The following is a 19,489-nucleotide window of genomic DNA, read 5'->3' as shown; positions in this document are numbered from 1 at the left end:
GGTGACTTGCAGTGTTAACACCCTTTGCTAACCTGTGTCTTGGTGACAAAATTGATTTTTATTCCAAACTGAGTTCATAGTGCTCCACTCCCAAGGTTTCTCAACCTTGGACCAACTCCATATAGACATCCAGGAGACTGGTCTTTGACACACGCGGCTCCAGGTCATTGGCCTTCAGTCTCATTGCGTTAGCCAATCACATGAGAGTAAGGAGACATCGGCCCAATAAAGGCGTGTTTTCCTGAGGGCAATTTCGAGAGTTCCTGTGAATTGTCCAGTGGGCCAATGAGCACCGGAGTCTAGCCTAGCGTGGTGGCGTCACCAGTCAACGCCCAGTTACGCCGATAGGTCGGATGGTAGCCAATGAGTGGGGGCATCCAGTTTCCGGGTGAGACGTGATCCAGTGAGCACAGGCTTCCTAGTTTTGGGGGCGTGTCGCAACGCAGTCGGCGCATGCGTAGATGAACCCGCAGGGTTTGCACCGGAGGCTCTCGCGGGGGCCTCGCTGGCGCTGGGCGGGGACTCGCGGGCTGAGGACGGTACGAATGGGCTGGGTCCGGGACGGTGTGTCGGGATTCAGGGGACTCGCGGCGAGGGCGTGAACGAGGGGAGGGGACCCGCGAAGGGCATGGCTGTCTCCGTAAGCTCCAACCTCGAGGGGTGGACCTCTAGGACCGGCACCGCTGCTACGCATGCGTTAGGTTTCCGGCGACACTCCTGAGTTCCGGGGTTCGGGTGGGCATGATTGACAAGTGAGGAAGCTGGGAACCCCAAGAGCCAGACGCTGTGGAAGAGTGTTGAGAACCCCACGCTGATTTGGAATTCTGGTTAATCCTCCCTCAGGCTCCTGAGTGCTAGGGTAAAGGGCACACGACACTATACTCTGTTTTATAGTTTTGTATATATGTACTGCTTGAGAGATGTTCTGCTTCTTTTAGTTATATCTGTGCTTGTTTCTGAGAGGGATGTTACAGTGCCTGCAGGTACCTGAGGTGCCTGAAGACGGTGTTAGAAGTCACCAGGCAAGCGCAGGAGATCTAGGTACCAGTGAGCCACCTATCACGGGCACTGGGAACCAAACTCAGGTACTGTGCAAGGACAGCCCACACTCTTACATGTGAGCCATCTCTCTGGTCACTTGAGTTGGTCTCATTGGAGCCTATGCTGGCTTGTAACTCACCAAGTATTTGAGGATGCCCTTGAACTCCTGTCCTTACAGCTCTCCCCTCCCCAGTGCTGGGGTGTCAGGTTTGCTCTACCATGACCAAATTGTGGGTAGGGGCATTGAGTGTCATATATGCTGGGGGAGCCTCTTGGAGGAAGTTAGATCTGTGATAAGCATTTCTTTCCTCTGTCCCCCCAGCTCCTGTGTCCCCAGAATCCTGCAGAAGGACAGCGCCATGTCCACGTTCAGGCAGGAGGACGTTGAGGACCATTATGAGATGGGAGAGGAGCTTGGCAGGTGAGTGGTGTGGTGGGTTGGTGGGGGGTGACTCTGTCCTTCCTGTCCTCTGTATCTTGAAGCAGTGACCGCAAGTTTGCTGGTGGTACCACTGAGCTTCAGAGCCCCAGATGGCAGTGGACCTGAGTTTCTTTTTTTTTTTTTTTTTTTTTTTTTTGGTTCTCTTTTTCGGAGCTGGGGACCGAACCCAGGGCCTTGCGCTTCCTAGGTAAGCGCTCTACCACTGAGCTAAATCCCCAGCCCCAGGACCTGAGTTTCTTTTTTCCTGTGTCCCCTGTGAGCTGTAGAGAGAGACACGGAGGCTTCTGGATGCTACCCTTGAGCCAGAGACAGTGGCTGAGAGCATTGTCTGCTATGGGATTTTTCTAAGTTTGTTTTTTTTTCCCCCCTGTCCTGCTATGTATGCTTGGCTGGTCTGGAGCTTGCTAATCACAGAGATCCACCTGCCTCTGCTTCCCAAGTGCTGGAGCTAAAGGAGCGCAAGCCCACCCCCACCCCACCCCCACCCCCGGCCTTGGTTGTTCTGTTTGTTTTTGAGGCGGGGTCTCATTGTAGCCCAGGCTGGTCTTGAGCTTCTTTGATGTTATTATTACCCATGTGGGTCAACGCTGGGTCTCCCTTTTTTTCTTCAGTTCTGTCCATGGTATGCTGCTCCAAGGGTGTCTCCCGGTGTGCGGGTGTGAAGTTGAGGAGATCATTTTCTGTTTGGATTCTCTTTCTAGGCCAGTTCTCATAGATCCCTCCCACCTCCCACTCCCTCCTCCTCACAGCAGACCCTTCCTCCTTCCGAGGGGCTTCAGACCTTATTTGGCCAGACTTCTGGGAACATCAAGACCCGCCCTATGATGTCACCCTCCTGGAATGTAAATGACCCTTGGTATAAGGCCGGCTAAAGGGAGCCTGGGGAGCCTGAACTGCTCGCCCTGGCCAACCCTCAGGCAGATGCACTGTCTCTTCTTAGCTCAGGCTGGGGGTGTCTGCCACCCCAGCAGTGCTCCAGCTGTGTCATGCACACAAAGAGTCACATGTGCTAGTCACATCTATGAGCTCGCTGCTAGGGAAGTAGAGACATCCCAGGCCGGGGATGTGAGACTCAGACTGAAAAATAAGATGGGGAACTGGAAAGATGGCTCAGCGGTTACGGCACCAGCTGCTCTTGCAGAAGACCCAAGTTGCATTCCCAGCAGTCCCATGGAGGCTCATGGCTGTGACTCCAGCTCCAGGAGTCTGCCACCCACCCCCATCCCACCCCCGCTGGTCCCTGTGGGTAAAACTTGTATGGAAGTAAATAGAGGCCTTCTCAGCACCAGAGGGGGGCATGGGCGATTTAGCCCTTCCTGTCACACCTTGAGGGTGGTTCTGGGATTCTGAGCACCTCACAGGCGTTGATGCTCACCTAGCAAATGAGGGTGTGTTTGTGTGTAGCCCACACATGCCGTCCAGTGTAATTTCCAAAGAGTGTTTATGGTGTATACCGCAGTGTACACTCACTGTCTGGATCTCTGTGCTTTTGTTTTTTAATTTCTAAAAAGACTTATTATATGTACAGTGTTCTGATGCGTGTATGCCTGCAGGCCAGAAGAGAGCTCCAGCTTTCATTACAGATGGCTGTGAGCCACCATGTGGTTGCTGGGATTTGAACTCAGGACCTCTGGAAGAACAGTCGGTGCTCTTAACCACTGAGCCATCTCTCCAGCCCCTTATTTGTTCATTTTTAAGAGACATTTGTTGTACGTATGTGAGTAGCAGCCATAGGACTTGTGTGGAGGTCAGAGGGTGGCTTGCGGTCCCAGGTGCATGAGCAGAAGTCAGGGCTGCTGTCAGGTGTCCATTCTAGATAAGCAGATAAGCAGGTATGGTGGGGTAGGCACAAGAGGACCAGGATCAGCTAGGGAGTGAATTCAACGTCAGCCTTGGGAAGCTAAGGACAGTGTGGATGAGGGGAGGCTGCTGAGGCTGCATCATACCTGCCATGACTCCACCAGCTCTGCCTGTCCTTGAGTAGCCTTGAATGTGGTCATTCCTGCAGAGACAGACAGACACACAGACAGGATGGACACTGTCCCATTGCATCCATCAGTCATTGCTGGAAGGTGAGGTATGCTGCTCATCTGGGTTCTTGGTGGTCATGTGGGGCCTTTGAGCTACTGCGTCTGCGGGCCGGGTGCACGTGTGGGACACACACCATGGCTCTGGGGCATCGTAGGCCAGAGCCAGGTACTGGACCTGTAGCGACAGCTGCCTGCCTGTGGTACAGCTCCAGCTTTGTGCTGCTCTGTGTGGCAGTGGCCGAACACTGTCCTTGGCTGAGGTGGGGATGGTGGTGGCACTTGCCTCACAGGGCCATTGCATATGTGCAGCCCTTGCGTGCATTGCAGCATGAAGCCAGTTAGCACCCGCTGGAGGAGGTCATGTCCCTCGGACCTCTCTGTGACCCCGCTCTCCCATGAGCTGCTGGAGTCGGTCCTGGTCAGGGTGCAGGACAGTGCCTACAGATGCTCTCCAGGCCTCTTTCCCCTGGTGCATTCGGTCCCCCCACTGTGGACGGCTACACACACGCCAAATCCTCTTCACAGATACTCAGGTTCTCAGGAATAGCCACTTGGGTTTTCTTTTTGATTGGTTTTGGATTTTGTTTTGTAGCACTGGTTATGCTAGAACTTGATATGTAGATGAGGTTGGCCTTGAACTCACAGAGATCCTTCCGCCTGTGAATACATACATCTAAGCCAGGCGTGGTCAGTTCTCTCCTCCCACTTTGTGGTTTTCTATGTTGCTGCTTTCACCCACTGAGTCACCTCACCAGCTCCATGGTGTATGAGGCAGTGTCTCGTGTAGCCCAGGTTAGCCTCAAACTCACCATGTAGCCAAGGATAACCTTGAATTTCTGATTCCCCCACCTCTATGTCCCTAGTACTAGGATGATAGGCATCTTGTTTTTTTTAAAAGACATTTATTATATATATAGTGTTCTGCCTGCATGTATGCCTACGTGATAGAAGAGGGCATCAGATCCCATCACAGATGGTTGTGAACCACCAGGTGGTTGCTGAGGATTGAACTCAGGACCTCTGGAGGAGCAGCCAGTGCTCTAACCCTGAGCCATCTCTCCAGTCCACCCATTTATGATTTGAGGTTCTGGGAAGACATGCTGTTGTGCCAGCTGCTGTGAGAATGTGGGCTCTGGAGGTGAGGGCCAGCCTGGCTCCTGTGACCAGACTTTTTCTCATTCTAAAAACAAAAGAACCAATAGCCAAAGGTAATTTGTTAAAAAACAAAACTGGTATGATCACAGTCTCTGCCTTCCCAGCCCTCAGGACGCTGAGGCTAGCCTAGGTTACGTGGTAAGGTTCGGCTGTTGAGACGAGAAGTCTAGTAGCTTAAACTGGTGGTATGCAGCTCTATTCCTGGGCAGGGTGGAATCGTCAACTTACCACAGATAGGGAGCCAATGGCAGGCCAAGGCAAGACACCACCAGAGTCCAGGGGTGAATCTTATTGGGAGGAGAAATGACGCAGACAGCTGCATCACCAAGGCCCACCCCAGAATGGGTGACAGCTCAGAAACCTGGGCCCCCAGGGCAAACTGTACAGCAAACTGGCAGCTCCATTATGGGTATCCTCCTTCTGGGGTAACTGGGTTCCCTAATGCTCTCCCAGGCAGCCTGGCTGGTCTGAGTCAGTCCAAGTCCTTACTGTTTATGTGGGTTTTTTGGATTTGCTTGTTTTATACGGGGAGAGGAGCAGTACATTTGGTCGGCTTCAGGGATTTTCTGAAACTGCTGAGATGTTCTCTGTTTTCAGGAGCCTTGCTCTCCAGGGTAGGTTTTCACTTTAGAGGATGGGTACATGGGGGTTGGGGATTTAGCTCGGTGGTAAAGTGCTTGCCTAGCAAGCACAAGGCCCTGGGTTCTGTCCCCAGTTCGGGGCGGGGGGCGGGAAGAGGATGGGCCCACAGCAGTTGGGCTTGAGTGGAGATGCTCCTGCCTCTGCTCCTGCGTTAAAGGCATGCTCACCGTGCCTGTGTGAGGGATACCATTTTTATGTCACTTTTTTTTGAGACAAGGTGTCTTACTGAACCTGGAGCTCGCCCCTCAGGGCAGCTGGACTCCCTCTCAGACCTCCTTCTTTCTCTCCCTCAGCACGGGATTAACCTCACTTGACTGTTCTTGGGTCCCCGGTGCCGGGCCAGCGTCCTCTCCCTCAAGGCAATCCCCAAGTGTCTGTCATGAGGCTCTTTGGGCAGTTCTGTTGTTGTGGGAAACCTGGGAACAGATGCACAGAGGCTGGGGTACAGAGTCCTGCCTTCCTCTGGGTCTGCAGCGCTTAGCTGTTCCTTCCCCCACAGCGGCCAGTTCGCCATCGTGCGCAAGTGCCAGCAGAAGGGCACCGGCATGGAGTACGCGGCCAAGTTCATAAAGAAGCGGCGCCTGCCGTCCAGCCGGCGCGGTGTGAGCCGTGAGGAGATCGAGCGCGAGGTGAGCATCCTGCGCGAGATCCGCCACCCCAACATCATCACGCTGCACGATGTGTTCGAGAACAAGACAGATGTGGTGCTGATCTTGGAGCTGGTGTCCGGCGGCGAACTTTTCGACTTTCTGGCTGAGAAGGAGTCACTGACAGAGGATGAGGCCACGCAGTTCCTCAAGCAGATCCTGGACGGTGTCCACTACCTGCACTCCAAGCGCATCGCGCACTTTGACCTGAAGGTAGCTTGTGTGAGTGGGCGTGGGGAGGGAGGGGCAGGGATAACCAAGGGAGACACACACACACCCGCCCTCTCGCAGCCGGAGAACATCATGTTGCTGGACAAGCATGCAGCCAGCCCACGCATTAAGCTCATCGACTTTGGCATCGCGCACAGGATCGAGGCCGGTAGCGAGTTCAAGAACATCTTTGGCACGCCAGAGTTCGTCGGTGAGGGGCAGGTGTGGGCACCACCCGATAGGGTAGATTCTGCACGGCCTTGGCCTGACCTGCCTCAACAATCCTGTCTTCCACAGCCCCTGAGATTGTAAACTATGAACCACTTGGCTTGGAAGCTGATATGTGGTGAGTGGGGTTGGCAGAGGCCCTGCCCTGCTCCATTCTCTCCCGTGCTTCCCGTGCTCCCCTAACTGTTCCCAACCTGTGGGCCTTATTCAGCTAGTGAGGGTGTGGGCCCTAGACAGCAGCATGGAAGGGCTGAGACCCCCTGCTCAGACCCCAACCTATCAGACTACATGGGCTCTGCTCAGTCACACGGGGCTTGCTGTCGTCGGATAGGGTCCTGAGGTTCTGCTGTCCTGGCTGCCCAGGTGCTCAGGCAACCCTGTGGTTGACACTGACAACACCCTAGAGTGGGGCCCTATGTCCTGGGGTGGAGTGCTGCCAAGGCCATTCTGACCAGACTTTTCTGCCCTTTGCAGGAGCATCGGCGTCATCACCTACATCCTGTGAGTGCCTGAGATGGGCAGGGGCCTCAGACTGTACCTGCTAGAGGCCCAGGGATCAGGGCTGGCACCTCTGCAAACTGCAAACACTGGGGCTGAGAGATCTCCCTGGGGAACACTGGCTATGCCTCTGGCCACGCTCCTAGCCCACCCCGACCACGCCCCTAGCCCCACCCCTGACCACGACCTCACTGAAGGATTCTAGGCTGTGGCACATTCCTAGCTCCTCAATAAGGATTGTCAACCCTGATGTAGGGTTTGCTCACCCCCTTCCCTAGAGCAGACCCACCTTGGAAAAGTGGAAAGGGTTTTCCCTTTACACAACCGGGTCACAGTCCTTGGAGGTAGTCAGGGCAGAAGGAGAGTGGGAGGCAGGAACTGTGGAGGGACTGCTTACTGGCCCGCTCAGCCTGCGGTTTTTTTGGGAGTGCGTGTGCTCTCTAGACTGGCGTCGCTCACAGTGGACACAGCCCACTCACACCAGTCATCAACATCCCACAGGCCTGCCTAAATCAGGCAGACGCTCAATTGAGGCCCCTATTCCCAGATAACCTGTAGAGGGGTGTGGGGTGTCAGCTGTCCCCTCCCTGGCTGGCCATATGCCCTGTCTTCTTACAGCCTGAGCGGGGCGTCCCCATTCCTGGGGGAGACCAAGCAGGAAACGCTGACAAACATCTCGGCTGTGAACTATGACTTTGATGAAGAGTACTTCAGCAGCACCAGTGAACTGGCCAAGGACTTCATCCGAAGGCTGCTGGTCAAAGATCCCAAGTAGGCAGACCATGGTGGCAGCCTCAGAGGCTGGCCACACCAGTTGTTTGTTTGTTTGTTTGTTTTTTTGTTTTTTTTGTTTTTTTTTTTTTTGCGGGGGGATGGGGGTATTTTTTGTTGTATTTTTAAAGCAGGGTCTTCTGTAGCCCAGGCTACCTCAGCCTCCTGGGTGCTGGGTGTCTGGTTCACCACCAGTCTTTACACCCTCCGTGGCCAGCTAAGCCAGGACCTCTGGGCACAAGTGACCACAAATCTTAAAACCCTACACAAATACTGCTCTTAGAACCTCACCACGGTGGTGGAACAAGACTACCCCGGGACGGGGGACCGGGGGCTTTAGGGGTGATAGGGCTACAGCTTGTCAGACTTCTTCACACACTGGGAAAGGACACTTGTGGAAGGCTGGGGTCATGCGGGGTCCCGTGGGTGCAGTTACCAGAGAGCTGACCCGCCCCACCCCGCAGGAGGAGGATGACCATCGCACAGAGCCTGGAGCATTCCTGGATCAAGGTGAGGCCTCGGGACTCCGGGATCCAGCTGGCAGGTGGGAGGGCTGTCGGCGTGGCCCCCCTGCCGCAGCTCTGCTCCTCACAGGTTCGCCGGCGTGAGGACGGCGCCCGGAAGCCAGAGCGACGCCGACTGCGCGCGGCGCGCCTGCGCGAGTACAGTCTCAAGTCGCACTCAAGCATGCCGCGAAACACGAGCTACGCCAGCTTCGAGCGCTTCTCGCGCGTGCTGGAGGACGTGGCGGCGGCGGAGCAGGGGCTGCGCGAGCTGCAGCGGGGCCGGCGGCAGTGCCGGGAGCGCGTGTGCGCGCTGCGCGTGGCTGCGGAACAGCGGGAGGCGCGCTGCCGCGACGGGAGCGCCGGGCTAGGCCGCGACCTGCGACGCCTGCGCACGGAGCTGGGTCGCACCGAGGCTCTGCGCACGCGCGCGCAGGAGGAGGCACGGGCAGCGCTCTTGGGCGCTGGTGGCCTGAAACGTCGCCTGTGTCGCCTTGAGAACCGCTACGACGCGCTAGCCGCACAGGTGGCTGCTGAGGTGCAGTTCGTGCGCGATCTGGTACGCGCGCTGGAGCAGGAGCGGCTGCAGGCCGAGTGCGGCGTGCGCTAGGCTGCGACACCCCCAGATCTCGGCCCATCCCCAGAATAAAGCTACTTTCCACGCACTGCCGCGTGTCTTTTACGCCCCGCAGAATGGGTGGGAACGGGGAACCCCACCGTAGGTGCTCCTCTACGCCGCCAACGGGCCCACTGGAGAACATGGCTGTGCTACACCACACATGGGTGGTTGCCACCCACAGTTCACATACTGGTAAAGCTGAAACTCAGTGGGGACCCGCAGTATCACACAGCTCCTAAATGGACACACCTAGGGGGTGGGGGGACCTCGAGGACAGTGTTTGGTAAGAGGTAAACGCTATGCACCTGTCATCCCTGCTCGTGGAGGTTGAGGCAGTTTCCGACACCACCCTGCTCTTAGCTGAGCAGGTCCTGCCTGATCTGCTCTCCCTGGGGATCGCTTGTATATGGTGACCAATAACCGGCTCTCTACCTGCGGCGTTCAGGCCCCACCTACGGACGCTCTGTGTGCACAGCCACCGTGAGGCGGCAGCAGAGAGCCGGTGGCAGTCCCAGAGTCAGCACGCTGGCTGACCTCGCAGTGAGTCCCAAACCCTTTCCCACCCTCACCCACATGTAGGTCAAGATTGGGGATCCAATACCTTCCGAACACCAGCTTCTAGAGAAGCCAGGTGGGATGGTACAGGCCTGGGGAGGCAGATCTTTGTGAATTCAAGGCCAGCCTGGTCTACAGAGTGAATTCCAGGACAACCAGGGCTACAGGGAGAAACCCTGTCTCAAAAAGTCAAAAATAAGTTAAAACTGTCGCCATGAGCTCTTCACAGGTTTTCCTGATAAGCCCAAGCTTTACAAAAGTATGAACGTGTGATAGATAACCCTCAGGACCCAGATATGGAGGTTACTTGGGAAGATCAGTCCGTTATACTAGCTAAGTTCAGCGAAGGCAGGGCTGAGGTGCAGGCAGAAGGGGAATGACGTAGAACACGGATGGTCAGGTTGTATGCGAGCGCGGGGAGGTGGGGGGGGGCGGGGATGACACCTGCGGGTGTGTGCACTGGGTTCCCATTTCAGTATCAGGGCTTCACCCAGTTAGTGAGGATGGGCTCATGGCGTCAGGTAACGCTGACGACAGCTGATAGGGCCGACACAGCTGACAAACCCGTGTGGCTTCTCAAACCCACTTTAAATCATCTTCTTCAGGGGTCAGTGAGCTCTTGTGTAACCAAACACCCCAAGTTATAACCCTTGTTAGACGTCTCGGGCTTGGTAGCAAGGGCCCCCAGGGTTGGGTCTCAATCAGTTAATTGACTCGTGTATATATTCTTGAGACAGACTCTCACTGTGTAGCCTTGGGACTTAACATAGCCCAAGCTGGCCTTTGTCTCTGTAGTCTAGTCTGACTGTACCTCCCAATCCACACCTAGCTCAATTGTTGGTTTAGGGGACCCTCCCTCGGGTTTAGCCTCTTGTAGGTCAGAGGGCACTTCTGCCTGCCACCCCCCCCCCACATCACTCACCCCCGCCCTACCCCCTTCACAGCCTGGAACAGGTGCTTGAAGCAGACGGGGCCCAGTCATGTTCACGGTCACTCAGCTCTTGACCATACTGGGGCAAGAAGCTCCCTCACTATTAATAACCTGGCCGGGAGCCGGCGTCCTCTCTATAAAGCCACCCCCACCAACCCCAAGCGGCTCCTTCAACCCCTGAGATCTTAAAAGTAAGTACTCCAACCATCTCCCTTTCTTGGCCCTCACCCAGGCTTCCTGCGGCAGTAACAACCCCCGAAAGTCAAAGAATTGTGTTAAAACGAAGGATGAGTGAAACACAGACCCTGCTGGTCCCAGAGGCTTGTGGGACAGCGGGCAGAAGGAGGAACTGTCATCTAATGGTGCAGAGCCAGGGACACCCAACCTACCCAAGTGACCCCAAGAATGCATGTGTGTCTTGGTGTGGGTGGTAAATCGCTAGGGGGTCAAAGAGGGGACTCCCTCTGTCCCCAAACCCAGTTCCCTGAATTTCTCTGTACTTCAAAGCCTCTGTAGCCCTGGCTGTCCTGGAACTTGATATGTCCAGGCTGGCCCTGGACTCAGAGAGCGCCTCCTGTCTCTGCCTCCTGAGCGCTGGGATCAAAGGCATGCACTACAAATCCTGGCTAAGGGGGTTTTGTGGCTGTCCCACATGCATAAACCCAAGGTGTGTCCCCAAATTCCTCCTCTGACCCCCTTGCAGCAGACCTACTCTTGGTGGCTGGAGAGTGGAGGAAAGGAAAAGTTCGTTTCTAGGCAACTTGCAGTCTCTAAGAGTCACCCGGATGGATCTGTGGAGGGGTGAGGGAAGGATGCGTGACCTGAGACACCCACCGCCAGCTGCCGGTGGCTTCTGTCTCCTGTCAGCCCCTCCCCTCTGGTCTTGGCTGGTCTTTCAGTCCGTTTCCAGGATACCACTCTCTTCCCTGGCCCTTGGGGACCTGATGTCTGGAAAACAGTGACCTTTGCAGGTGACGGTGTTGGACCAGGTGGGGCCCTGGGGTCTAAGTGCTGACTGAGGGTTCCGCTGAGTGCTGGCTGATGTCTGTGACAGGTGTCTGAGTGCCTGCCGGGGATAGGACAGCACAGGGCAGGGAGGGACGCCTGTCACCCATCTCCAGGTCTTGGGCAAACCTCATCTCAGTCTCTAAGTAAGGTTATTAGTATTTGGGGTGTGTGGGTTTTGGTGAGGTCACAGTCCCAGGGCTGGGTGTGAGGCAGGGTACTTGGGTATCCTTAACAAGAGAGTCAACAGGAAAAGCTGAGAGTCTGGCTATGGGTAAAGCACCTGCCTAGCATGTGGAAGGACCTCGGTTTGACAGGCACACCGGCTTCAATATGGAGTTGGGAAGTCCAACCAGGCAGGGGACCTTATGCTCAGCTAAGTCCCACAGGCCAAGTTCTTCAGGACCTGGGGATGACATAGCTGAGGGGTCAGCCATGAAGCCTTACTCCTGGCTCTGGGACTTGCAAGTGTCCCGGTCAGCACGGGAACCGTACTGGAGACAGGGGAACCTTGAGCTCACTTAGTGGGGACGTCTGGCTGGGTGTTGTGTGTGGGGACTTCTGGGCTCTGGAGGGGGCTGAGTAGTGTCCCTGCCTCCACCCACCCTGTGCCTGGAGCTCTCCCAATGTGACACTTGTCCCCACTCATCACCCATGATCTTCATAAGGACACAACCACCAACCTGAGGTGTTTGTTTGTTTGTTGAGACAGGGTCTCATGTAGCCCAGGCTAGCTTACAACCACCTATGTAGCCACAGATGACCTTAAAGTTTTGATCCTCCTGCCTCCACCTCTCCAAGTGAGTGCTGGGTTGGTAGATGTCTGAATACCCAGCCTGAGCCTACTTTTTTATGACAGACCTTGGACAAGGGACTCCACCTCACCTGAGCCTCAGTACTTTTGGCCACGTAGAGGAATCCATTCACTCACTGTTCCTCTGGGACAGTGTCAAAGTGTCCTGTGTCCGTCTTGGACTGTCCCGTTCCCCAGTTAGGGTGCTGGTATGCCTGTAGTGTCTGTGGGAGAAGCTTCCTTCTGTCTGAGTGGGTGGCAGGAGAGAAACATGTCACTAACAGATGCTAACAGATGCCTGGGGCTGGCCAGCTTGCTAGGACAAGGTTGGGGCAGGCAGGTGACCCTGAAACCCTCTGTCGCTCAGGAAAGGCTGTGAAGGGCTTTCCCTAGAATGTCAAGGACCAAAGAAGGCCTAACAGGCAGGGCTGCCCGGTGGGGCTGTTTGCCAGCCGGGGACCCACAGAACTGGGTCGGAAACCTGTCCCTGCTGAGTCATCCTGAGCCTCTGGGTGCTACAGATGTGGGACAAGCAATGAGTAAGTTCAAGGCACAGATGCACCCTCCTGATGAGCTGCGGACGGGGAAGCCAGAGGACATGGAAGATGTGGGGGAAACCAGGCAAGTCTCATGTTACATTGGTGTACGTGTGTGTGAGGGAACGTGAACATGCCACAGCCCATGCGTAGAGGTCAGAGGACACCTTGTAGGAATGATTCTCTCCCTCCACCATATGGGCCTCGAAGATGGAACTTGGGTCATCAGGCTTGGCAGCAAGCCCCTTTACCTACTAAGCCATGTTGCTGGCCCCCAGTTTATTTCTTATGTGTTTTTTTAAATTAGGTGTATAGATATTTTGCCTGCATTTTTGCCTGTGTGCAGTACCCACAGAGCCTAGAAAGGAGCAACAGATATCCCCTGGAGCTGGAGTTACAATTGCCTGTGAGGGTGTTGGGACTGAATCCCTGTCCTCTGTAAGAGCAGCCAGTGCTGTGACGACTGAGCCACCCTTCCAGCCCCTAGTTCATTCTTTATTCTACTAATCATGTCCAGTGTGCCTGAGTGGCCAGGCTCTGGCTACCCTGAAGTCATCTCCCTCATGTCCCTGTCTCATGCCGAACTATTTTGGAGGACGTGACCAGCAGATGACACTGATCACAGTTGTGCTTGGGACAAAGGCCGGGGTTTGGCAAGCACCCACTCCAGTCCTGTGAGGCACTGCCATTTCCGATTCTGCCTGACCTTGAAGCTGTGGCCCTACAGGGAGGCTCCTCATGTTGAGGTGACTGAAGTCTGCATTGCTCCCTGTGTGTGTGAGGACATCCTACACCTGTCACAGCACAAGGCAGGTCTCACAAGTACCAACTGGGGCAACATGACAAGAGAAACAGAGATGAGCACAGCAGTTCAAGACCAGCCTGAGGTACAGGAGCCCCTGTCCCAAATCAAAGCAAAACACCTTGAATTTGAAGTCTGTAAAATTCAAGTGTTGAAAATGGAATTCAAGAGCCAGGGATTGATGACCCACGCCTTTAACCCCTCACCCTGGAGGCAGAGGCAGGCAGATCTCTGATTTCAAGGCCAGAGTGAGTTCCAGGACAGCCAGGGCTACACAGAGAAACACTGTCTCCAAGGAAAAGGAAAAGAAAAAAGGAAACGGGGTTTTTTTTTTTTTTTTTGGTTCTTTTTTCCGGATCTGGGGACCGAACCCAGGGCCTTGCGCTTACTAGGCAATCGCTCTACCACTGAGCTAAATCCCCAGCCCCCAGGAAACAGGTTTTATAGTTTATTTTATATTATTTTATGTAGCAGGAAGAGCTGATACTAAAATCTAGCTCCCTAATTGGTTCTTTATTTGGTCATTAAAGAATGCAGAAGCCAATTGGTCCAGGCAAAAGAAGGAGCATGTTTTGTTTTGTTTTGTTTTGTTTTGTTTTGTTTTGTTTTGTTTTGTTTTGTTTTGTTTTCCTTTTCTTTTTTTCGGAGCTGGGGACCGAACCCAGGGCCTTGCGCTTACTAGGTAAGCGCTCTTCCACTGAGCCAAATCCCCAACCCAAGGAACATGTTTTTAAAATTACACGCAAGAATCTTATTTTCAAAGTCTCATATAAAGACTTTAGCAGAGGGGTTGGGGATTTAGCTCAGTGGTAGCAAGCGCAAGGCCCTGGGTTCGGTCCCCAGCTCCGAAAAAAAGAAAAGAAAAAAAAAGACTTTAGCAGAGCACTACTACCCTTCCACCTACCCGCCCGCCCACCCATCCACCCATCCATCCATCCATCCATCCATCCATCCATCCATCCATCCATCCATCCATCCATCCATCCATCCGTATGTCCATCCATCTGTCCACCATAACATTTTTTTCTATATGTAATTGGGATTCTGTCATTGCAATTCCACAGATGGCCATGAGGTGTCACCCTCATGCCAAAGAATAACATTCCTGAAGCCCAGTCCCCCCCACATCTATACTCCAGCACCACCAAAATGCTCTGAACCTCAGTTTCCCCTTTTATGAAGTTCACACAAGTAATAAAACATCACACAGGCTGTCGCTGTGGTTCAGGAGGTGTGTGGTGGTGTGAGAGAGTAGACAGATGTGCTAGGTGGCAGGACAAGCATGTGTCATGTGTGGGTGTTTAGGAGATTCCGAATAACCCCACCGAGTGAGACTTGGCTTTGGTCCTCTACAGGGGTAGAGGGAGACTCATATGAGAGAGGGAAGGCCTCAGGATCCCCTCAGGAATTCTCCAGAATCCTATCCTTTTTAGGCAGAGAAGCAATTTTAGCTGAATATACCACCTTACTGTGTGGCCTTGAGTACCACAGGTGACCTCTCTGTGTCTGTCTACATCAGGGTAGACGTTTTTTCTCCTTACCCAAGCTCATGGGAAATGTCACCTTTAGGGAAACCGAGGCACATCGGCAAGATTACCCACAGGTGGAGGCTGGCGGTGTCAGAGGCCACCAGGCACGTGAGTGAGTTTCGACTCATCCACTCATAGAGACCATACAGGGCACCAGGCTAAAAAACAGAGTCCACTTTAATACTGAGGTGCTATAAAGTCTCAAGGTGTCCATGCCCACTGCATGTGTGTGGGGACATGGGCTCCCACGTACAGGTTCCCGATAGGCCAGAGCCACTGCGTCCAGCCTAAAAATCTCAGGCCCTGCTGTCCTGGGTCTGCGATCGCACACAGGGCCCGCATCTTGCTAGGATGTGTTAAGCAGTCTGTTTTGAACATCCTCCAGAACTTGATGAACCAGTCCCTCACGGGACTTCGTGCCATCTAAATAGACTGAAACCGGAAAGGATCTGGATCAGGGCTGGGTCACAGGTGGGAAGGGCGGTGTGGACTCTTAGGACAGGAAAGAGCAGCAAGAGAGCCCAGGGTGGAATTCAGCAGGGAGTGGGGAAGCCCGGGGTTTAGACCACGGGCAGAGCCTCATTCTGATGCTTACCCACTTCCACTCGGTCCCGCTCCATCTCCCGTTTATACTTCTGGTACATGGGCCATACGTGACCATCAAAGAGGCCAGGAGGATCAGGGACCATGTAAGTACGGCTTCTGTAGAGAGAGAGGAGCACGAGGCCTGTCATGGGAGGTTGGTGCTCAAGGCAGACCGCAAGCCACCGGCAGACATGCTCTGGGTGGAGGATCAGACCTAGGCAAAGGCTGTGGCTGTGGAACACCCAACGTCCACGTTTTCCCCACCATTGAGCCTGAGATGTCTGGGAAAGGGTGGCTGTGTGCTGTGCCCAGGTCTGGGATTCTGGGCTTCTGTGATAGTGGAGGGGTTACCGCGGAGCCCACTGCCCGTGGCTGGCTCAGGAAGGAGCCTGTGCTCCACGTGGCACCCCACCTTCTCCTCCGCTTGCATTCCTCATACGGCACAGTCAGGAAGTAGCGTTGGTTGTACAAGTCCACCAGGGGCCTGGCCAGGGAATGGGGGGACAGGGTCAGTTGGTGTCTCTGAGGCACCCCCATGTCTCCCAAGCCCACAGATTCATCCCACTTCCACGGTGTAAACCGACACAGAGCGCTTGGCAGTGCGCAGACTCACACAGTCAGCCTAGGGTTCTGAAGGTCGTCGGCCTTGGCAGACCGATGCTTACTTGTAGCTGTACAGTAGGAAACCCTCGAGGAGGAGTATGTGGGTGTCCGAGGCACCTGGCTGTAGGCTGACGCCGTGAGCGCGCGCAAACTTGTGTGGATCCTTCACCCAGGCCTGCACAGTGCTGAGCATGGCCTCCATGTCCAGGGACTCAAGCACTAGTGGGACAGACAGCGGGCTTCAGAGTGCAACCAGCATCCACGGGGTGCAGTGGGGTAGCCAGGACAGGGTCACTGCTCTTACCGTCCCACTGTTTGAAGCCGTCCTCCCCGACTGCAATTTGGTCCTGGGGCTGAAACACAGGACCCCAAGGCCTGGGCTCAGTTCTGTGCCAGCCCAGCCCACCTCGCCGCTCAAGGGTGGCCCCGCAGCGAGGTGCGGTGGAGGTTGGGCAGACTCCCTGCCCATCGCCTACCACTCCTCCCTTAGAGCCCATTGCACAGAAGGGAAAGCAGAGGTATAAGAGGTCTTGTGTAAAATCATCCCAGCATGCCAGTCAGGCCAGCACTCTGCCTGTGTCAGTTTGACAGGGTTCCCGGCCTAGGGGATTGATCTTGGGCACACTCAGGGCTGATGAGAACCCCATGCCCCACATTCCCCCCACCCCTGCGTCCCAGATGGTCACCTTGAAGAAGTCATCCTGATGGATCACGCAGCAGTTGGGCAGCGCCTTGAGGAGGCCGTTGGTCAGGGTGGTCTTCCCACCGTTGGTCACGCTAGAAGGGTGGCGTGTGTGAGGCTGTGAGGGAGATGCCAGCGCCCACTTCCGAGCACCTAACAGGACTCGACTCACCATGGGGCTGCAGCGTACACAGGAGGTGTGCGCATGTGTGCGTGCGTGCGTGTGTGCGTGTGCATGCGTGCGTGCGTGTGTGTGCGTGTGTGTTTGTGAGTGTGTACGCACAGTGACTACCCATAATCCCAGAACCGAGAAGACATAAGTTCAAAGGCAGCCTGGGCAACTTGGTGAAGCCCTGACTCAAAGTGGAAATCAGGCAGGGAGTGGTCAGGTAGAGCCCCTTCCCAAAATGCCCTGAGTGGCTGGGGGTGTGGCTCAAAGAGGGGAGACCCTAGAATCCCACCGTGAGGGACTGGGGGCGTGGTCATGGGTGGGGTGCCTGTCTTAAGAACGCCAGGGCAGTAGGTCACAGCATTCTGGTTCTCAGGGTGACTCAGGTCATCCTCAGCCATCCTAGAAATATTGTCCTCTGCCCTAAGTTGCCTGCTGTCTATATGCTGACAACAGCCCATGTGGTAAGCAAGAGGTGACATTAATGAGGATCATTAGAAAAAGGCTTAGCTTAGGCATTGAGGCACTCGCTGTCACCTCAGGGGCTAAAGTGGGAGGATCTTCATTTTTGGGCCAACATGGGCTACAAAGTGAGTTCAAGGCCAGTCTGCATGACTGCCAGCTACTTCAAAGTAAAAAGTAAAGAGAGGGCCAGGCCAGGAGCCCTGTTCTGAAGGCTCTGTGTGCCCAAGGCCCTGGGTTCACCTTGATGCTTTCAGAATCAAAACAAACACAAAAAAACAAACCCAGGTATTCATCTTATTCAGAGACACCAGTTACTGTCTGTATGTCCATCCCCTACCCCCACAGGGCTGGTCCCCAGGTTTTCAGCAGGCCCCAGTATCTCCCGCTGATATTTAAATTACTCAGTGCAGGTGCAGTGGGACCAAACCTGTCCCCTCTGTGGTCACCCAGCCCACACATCCCTCGTGCCAGCAGACTGCACTTTCTTCCCAGGGCCTTGGGGTCTTTCCCCTATCACACTGCCGGCCCCTGGAGCTCACCCTCCGATGCCTATGATGAGCTTCATTTTGGGGACTGGAAGTGTTGACTGGTCCTGAGGTGGCCAGACGGCCCAGCTACTTGGGATCTGCAGTGTGCTGCTCCGCCGGCCGGCAAGTCCCAGCTTCATTGACAAAGCTGGAGAGCATTTATAGGTTTGGACAGCCTGGAGGCCACCCTGGGGGAAGAGGCCCCCAAACACTTGCGAAGGCAGGGGGGTTGGGGGTGGGGGGGAGCACCTGTTTCATAGGCTGCAAATAGCTTCCTTAGCCTTTTGCCTAAAAAAGTCAGAGCCAGAGGGACAGAGGGACACCAGCCAACTTCCAGCCTGTGCCTCCCTCCCTCCCTCCCCTCCTCTCCCTCCCCTCCTCCCTCTCTCCCTAGTCACACCTTTCTATCCCTAAAAATATCTGCCAGAGTTTATGTCCCCTGGCTTGACCCTGACATTGAGACTGGTTCTTACGAGGCCAAGAGAAAGGGTTCTCGTCCTCTCCTCCTCTTCTCTCCCTTCCCCCTATCAGGCCCCAGCTCAGCCTTGCCAGGAAAGTCCTCTTCCAAAAGTGCCATGGCGAGGTGGGTTTAAGCCTCTGGATGGTGAATCACAAGACGGCTTTGCTCTGGTGACCAGGCCTAGCACAACATCCTTTTAGAGTGACCCTGTCATTGTGAGCCTGCCATGTGACCAATCATTGAAATCAGACTCAGGGGAGCCAGGGTGCAGCCTTGTTCCCCACTACTTTTGGTAAGGGAGAAGAAATGTTCTCTGTGTGTGCCTGTGTGAATGTGTGTGTCTGTACATACGTATGTATGTATGTATGTATGTATGTATGTATTATGCATGTATATATATGTGTATGTTTGTGTGTATATGTATGTATTTGTGTGTGCATGTCTGTGTATGTGTGTATATGTATGTGTTTGTGTGTGTATATGTGTGTGTGTGCATGTTTGTGTACGTGTGTATATGTGTTTGTGTTTGTATGTGCAGCCATGTGAGGAGGCCAGAGGTCAATGTCAGGTGTCTTCTGGGTCTCCCTATGCAGATCTGACTGCTCTCAAACTCACTATGTAGACCTGGTTAGCCTGCCTCTGTCTCCTACTTCTGGGATTACAGGCGTGTACCCCATGTCCTTCTGGACCTTATTTATAAAGGTTTATTTTTATTTTCGTGTGCTTGGGCATTTGCCCACATATGTGCGTGTTCTCCAAGCTCATGCCTGCTGCCGTCATAGGGCGGAAAGGGGCATCAGAGTCCCCGGAACTGGAGGGACAGGTGATGGGGATATGCCATGTGGGTGCTGGGAGTCGAGCCTGGGTTCTCAGCTGGAGCGGCCTCTGCTGTAACTGCTGAGCGGAGTCTTTTGAGGTGGGGGTCTCACCAAACCTTAAGCTCTGAGACCGGACTGGGTGTCTGGCCAGTGAGGCTCATGGGCCCCCTACCTCGGCTCCCCAGTGCTGAGTTACATCTGGGACACAATGTCTGTCTTTCATCTAGGTTGGGGCATTTGAAG

At 54.6% G+C, this 19,489-nt stretch overlaps 2 protein-coding genes across 6 annotated transcripts; one reads left to right on the top strand and one right to left on the bottom strand.

Annotated features, from left to right (window-relative positions):
• Positions 1–462: 462 nt before the first annotated feature.
• On the top strand, positions 463–8,832 carry Dapk3 (death-associated protein kinase 3). Of its 5 annotated transcripts, none has more exons than NM_022546.2 (9): positions 463–539; positions 1,364–1,462; positions 5,810–6,170; positions 6,249–6,378; positions 6,465–6,513; positions 6,870–6,896; positions 7,512–7,664; positions 8,129–8,174; positions 8,259–8,831. In NM_022546.2, the coding sequence occupies exons 2-9, from the start codon at positions 1,401–1,403 to the stop codon at positions 8,775–8,777; spliced, it is 1,347 nt and encodes a 448-aa protein (NP_071991.1). In that variant the 5' UTR covers positions 463–539; positions 1,364–1,400; the 3' UTR covers positions 8,778–8,831. The 5 variants fall into 5 exon arrangements, with proteins under 5 accessions (NP_071991.1, XP_006241053.1, XP_017450588.1 ...); XM_006240991.3 differs by having other exon boundaries at positions 533–752; positions 8,259–8,832; XM_017595099.3 differs by lacking the exon at positions 463–539 and adding an exon at positions 602–640 and having other exon boundaries at positions 8,259–8,832.
• Positions 8,833–15,096: 6,264 nt separating this feature from the next.
• Nmrk2 (nicotinamide riboside kinase 2) lies at positions 15,097–18,168 on the bottom strand. Its single transcript, XM_003750277.6, has 7 exons — positions 17,981–18,168; positions 16,812–16,902; positions 16,430–16,478; positions 16,188–16,344; positions 15,935–16,006; positions 15,533–15,639; positions 15,097–15,369 (listed from the first exon to the last, which is right to left on the bottom strand). Exons 1-7 carry the CDS (start codon positions 18,106–18,108, stop codon positions 15,284–15,286), a joined length of 690 nt encoding a protein of 229 aa, XP_003750325.2. The 5' UTR covers positions 18,109–18,168; the 3' UTR covers positions 15,097–15,283.
• Between the last annotated feature and the right edge of the window lie 1,321 nt (positions 18,169–19,489).

The sequence above is a fragment of the Rattus norvegicus genome, chromosome 7, assembly GCF_036323735.1.
Source record: "Rattus norvegicus strain BN/NHsdMcwi chromosome 7, GRCr8, whole genome shotgun sequence".
Taxonomy (NCBI): domain Eukaryota; kingdom Metazoa; phylum Chordata; class Mammalia; order Rodentia; family Muridae; genus Rattus; species Rattus norvegicus.
Note: the sequence above shows the minus strand (reverse complement) of the source record. Positions and strands in the feature narration are given on the sequence as shown.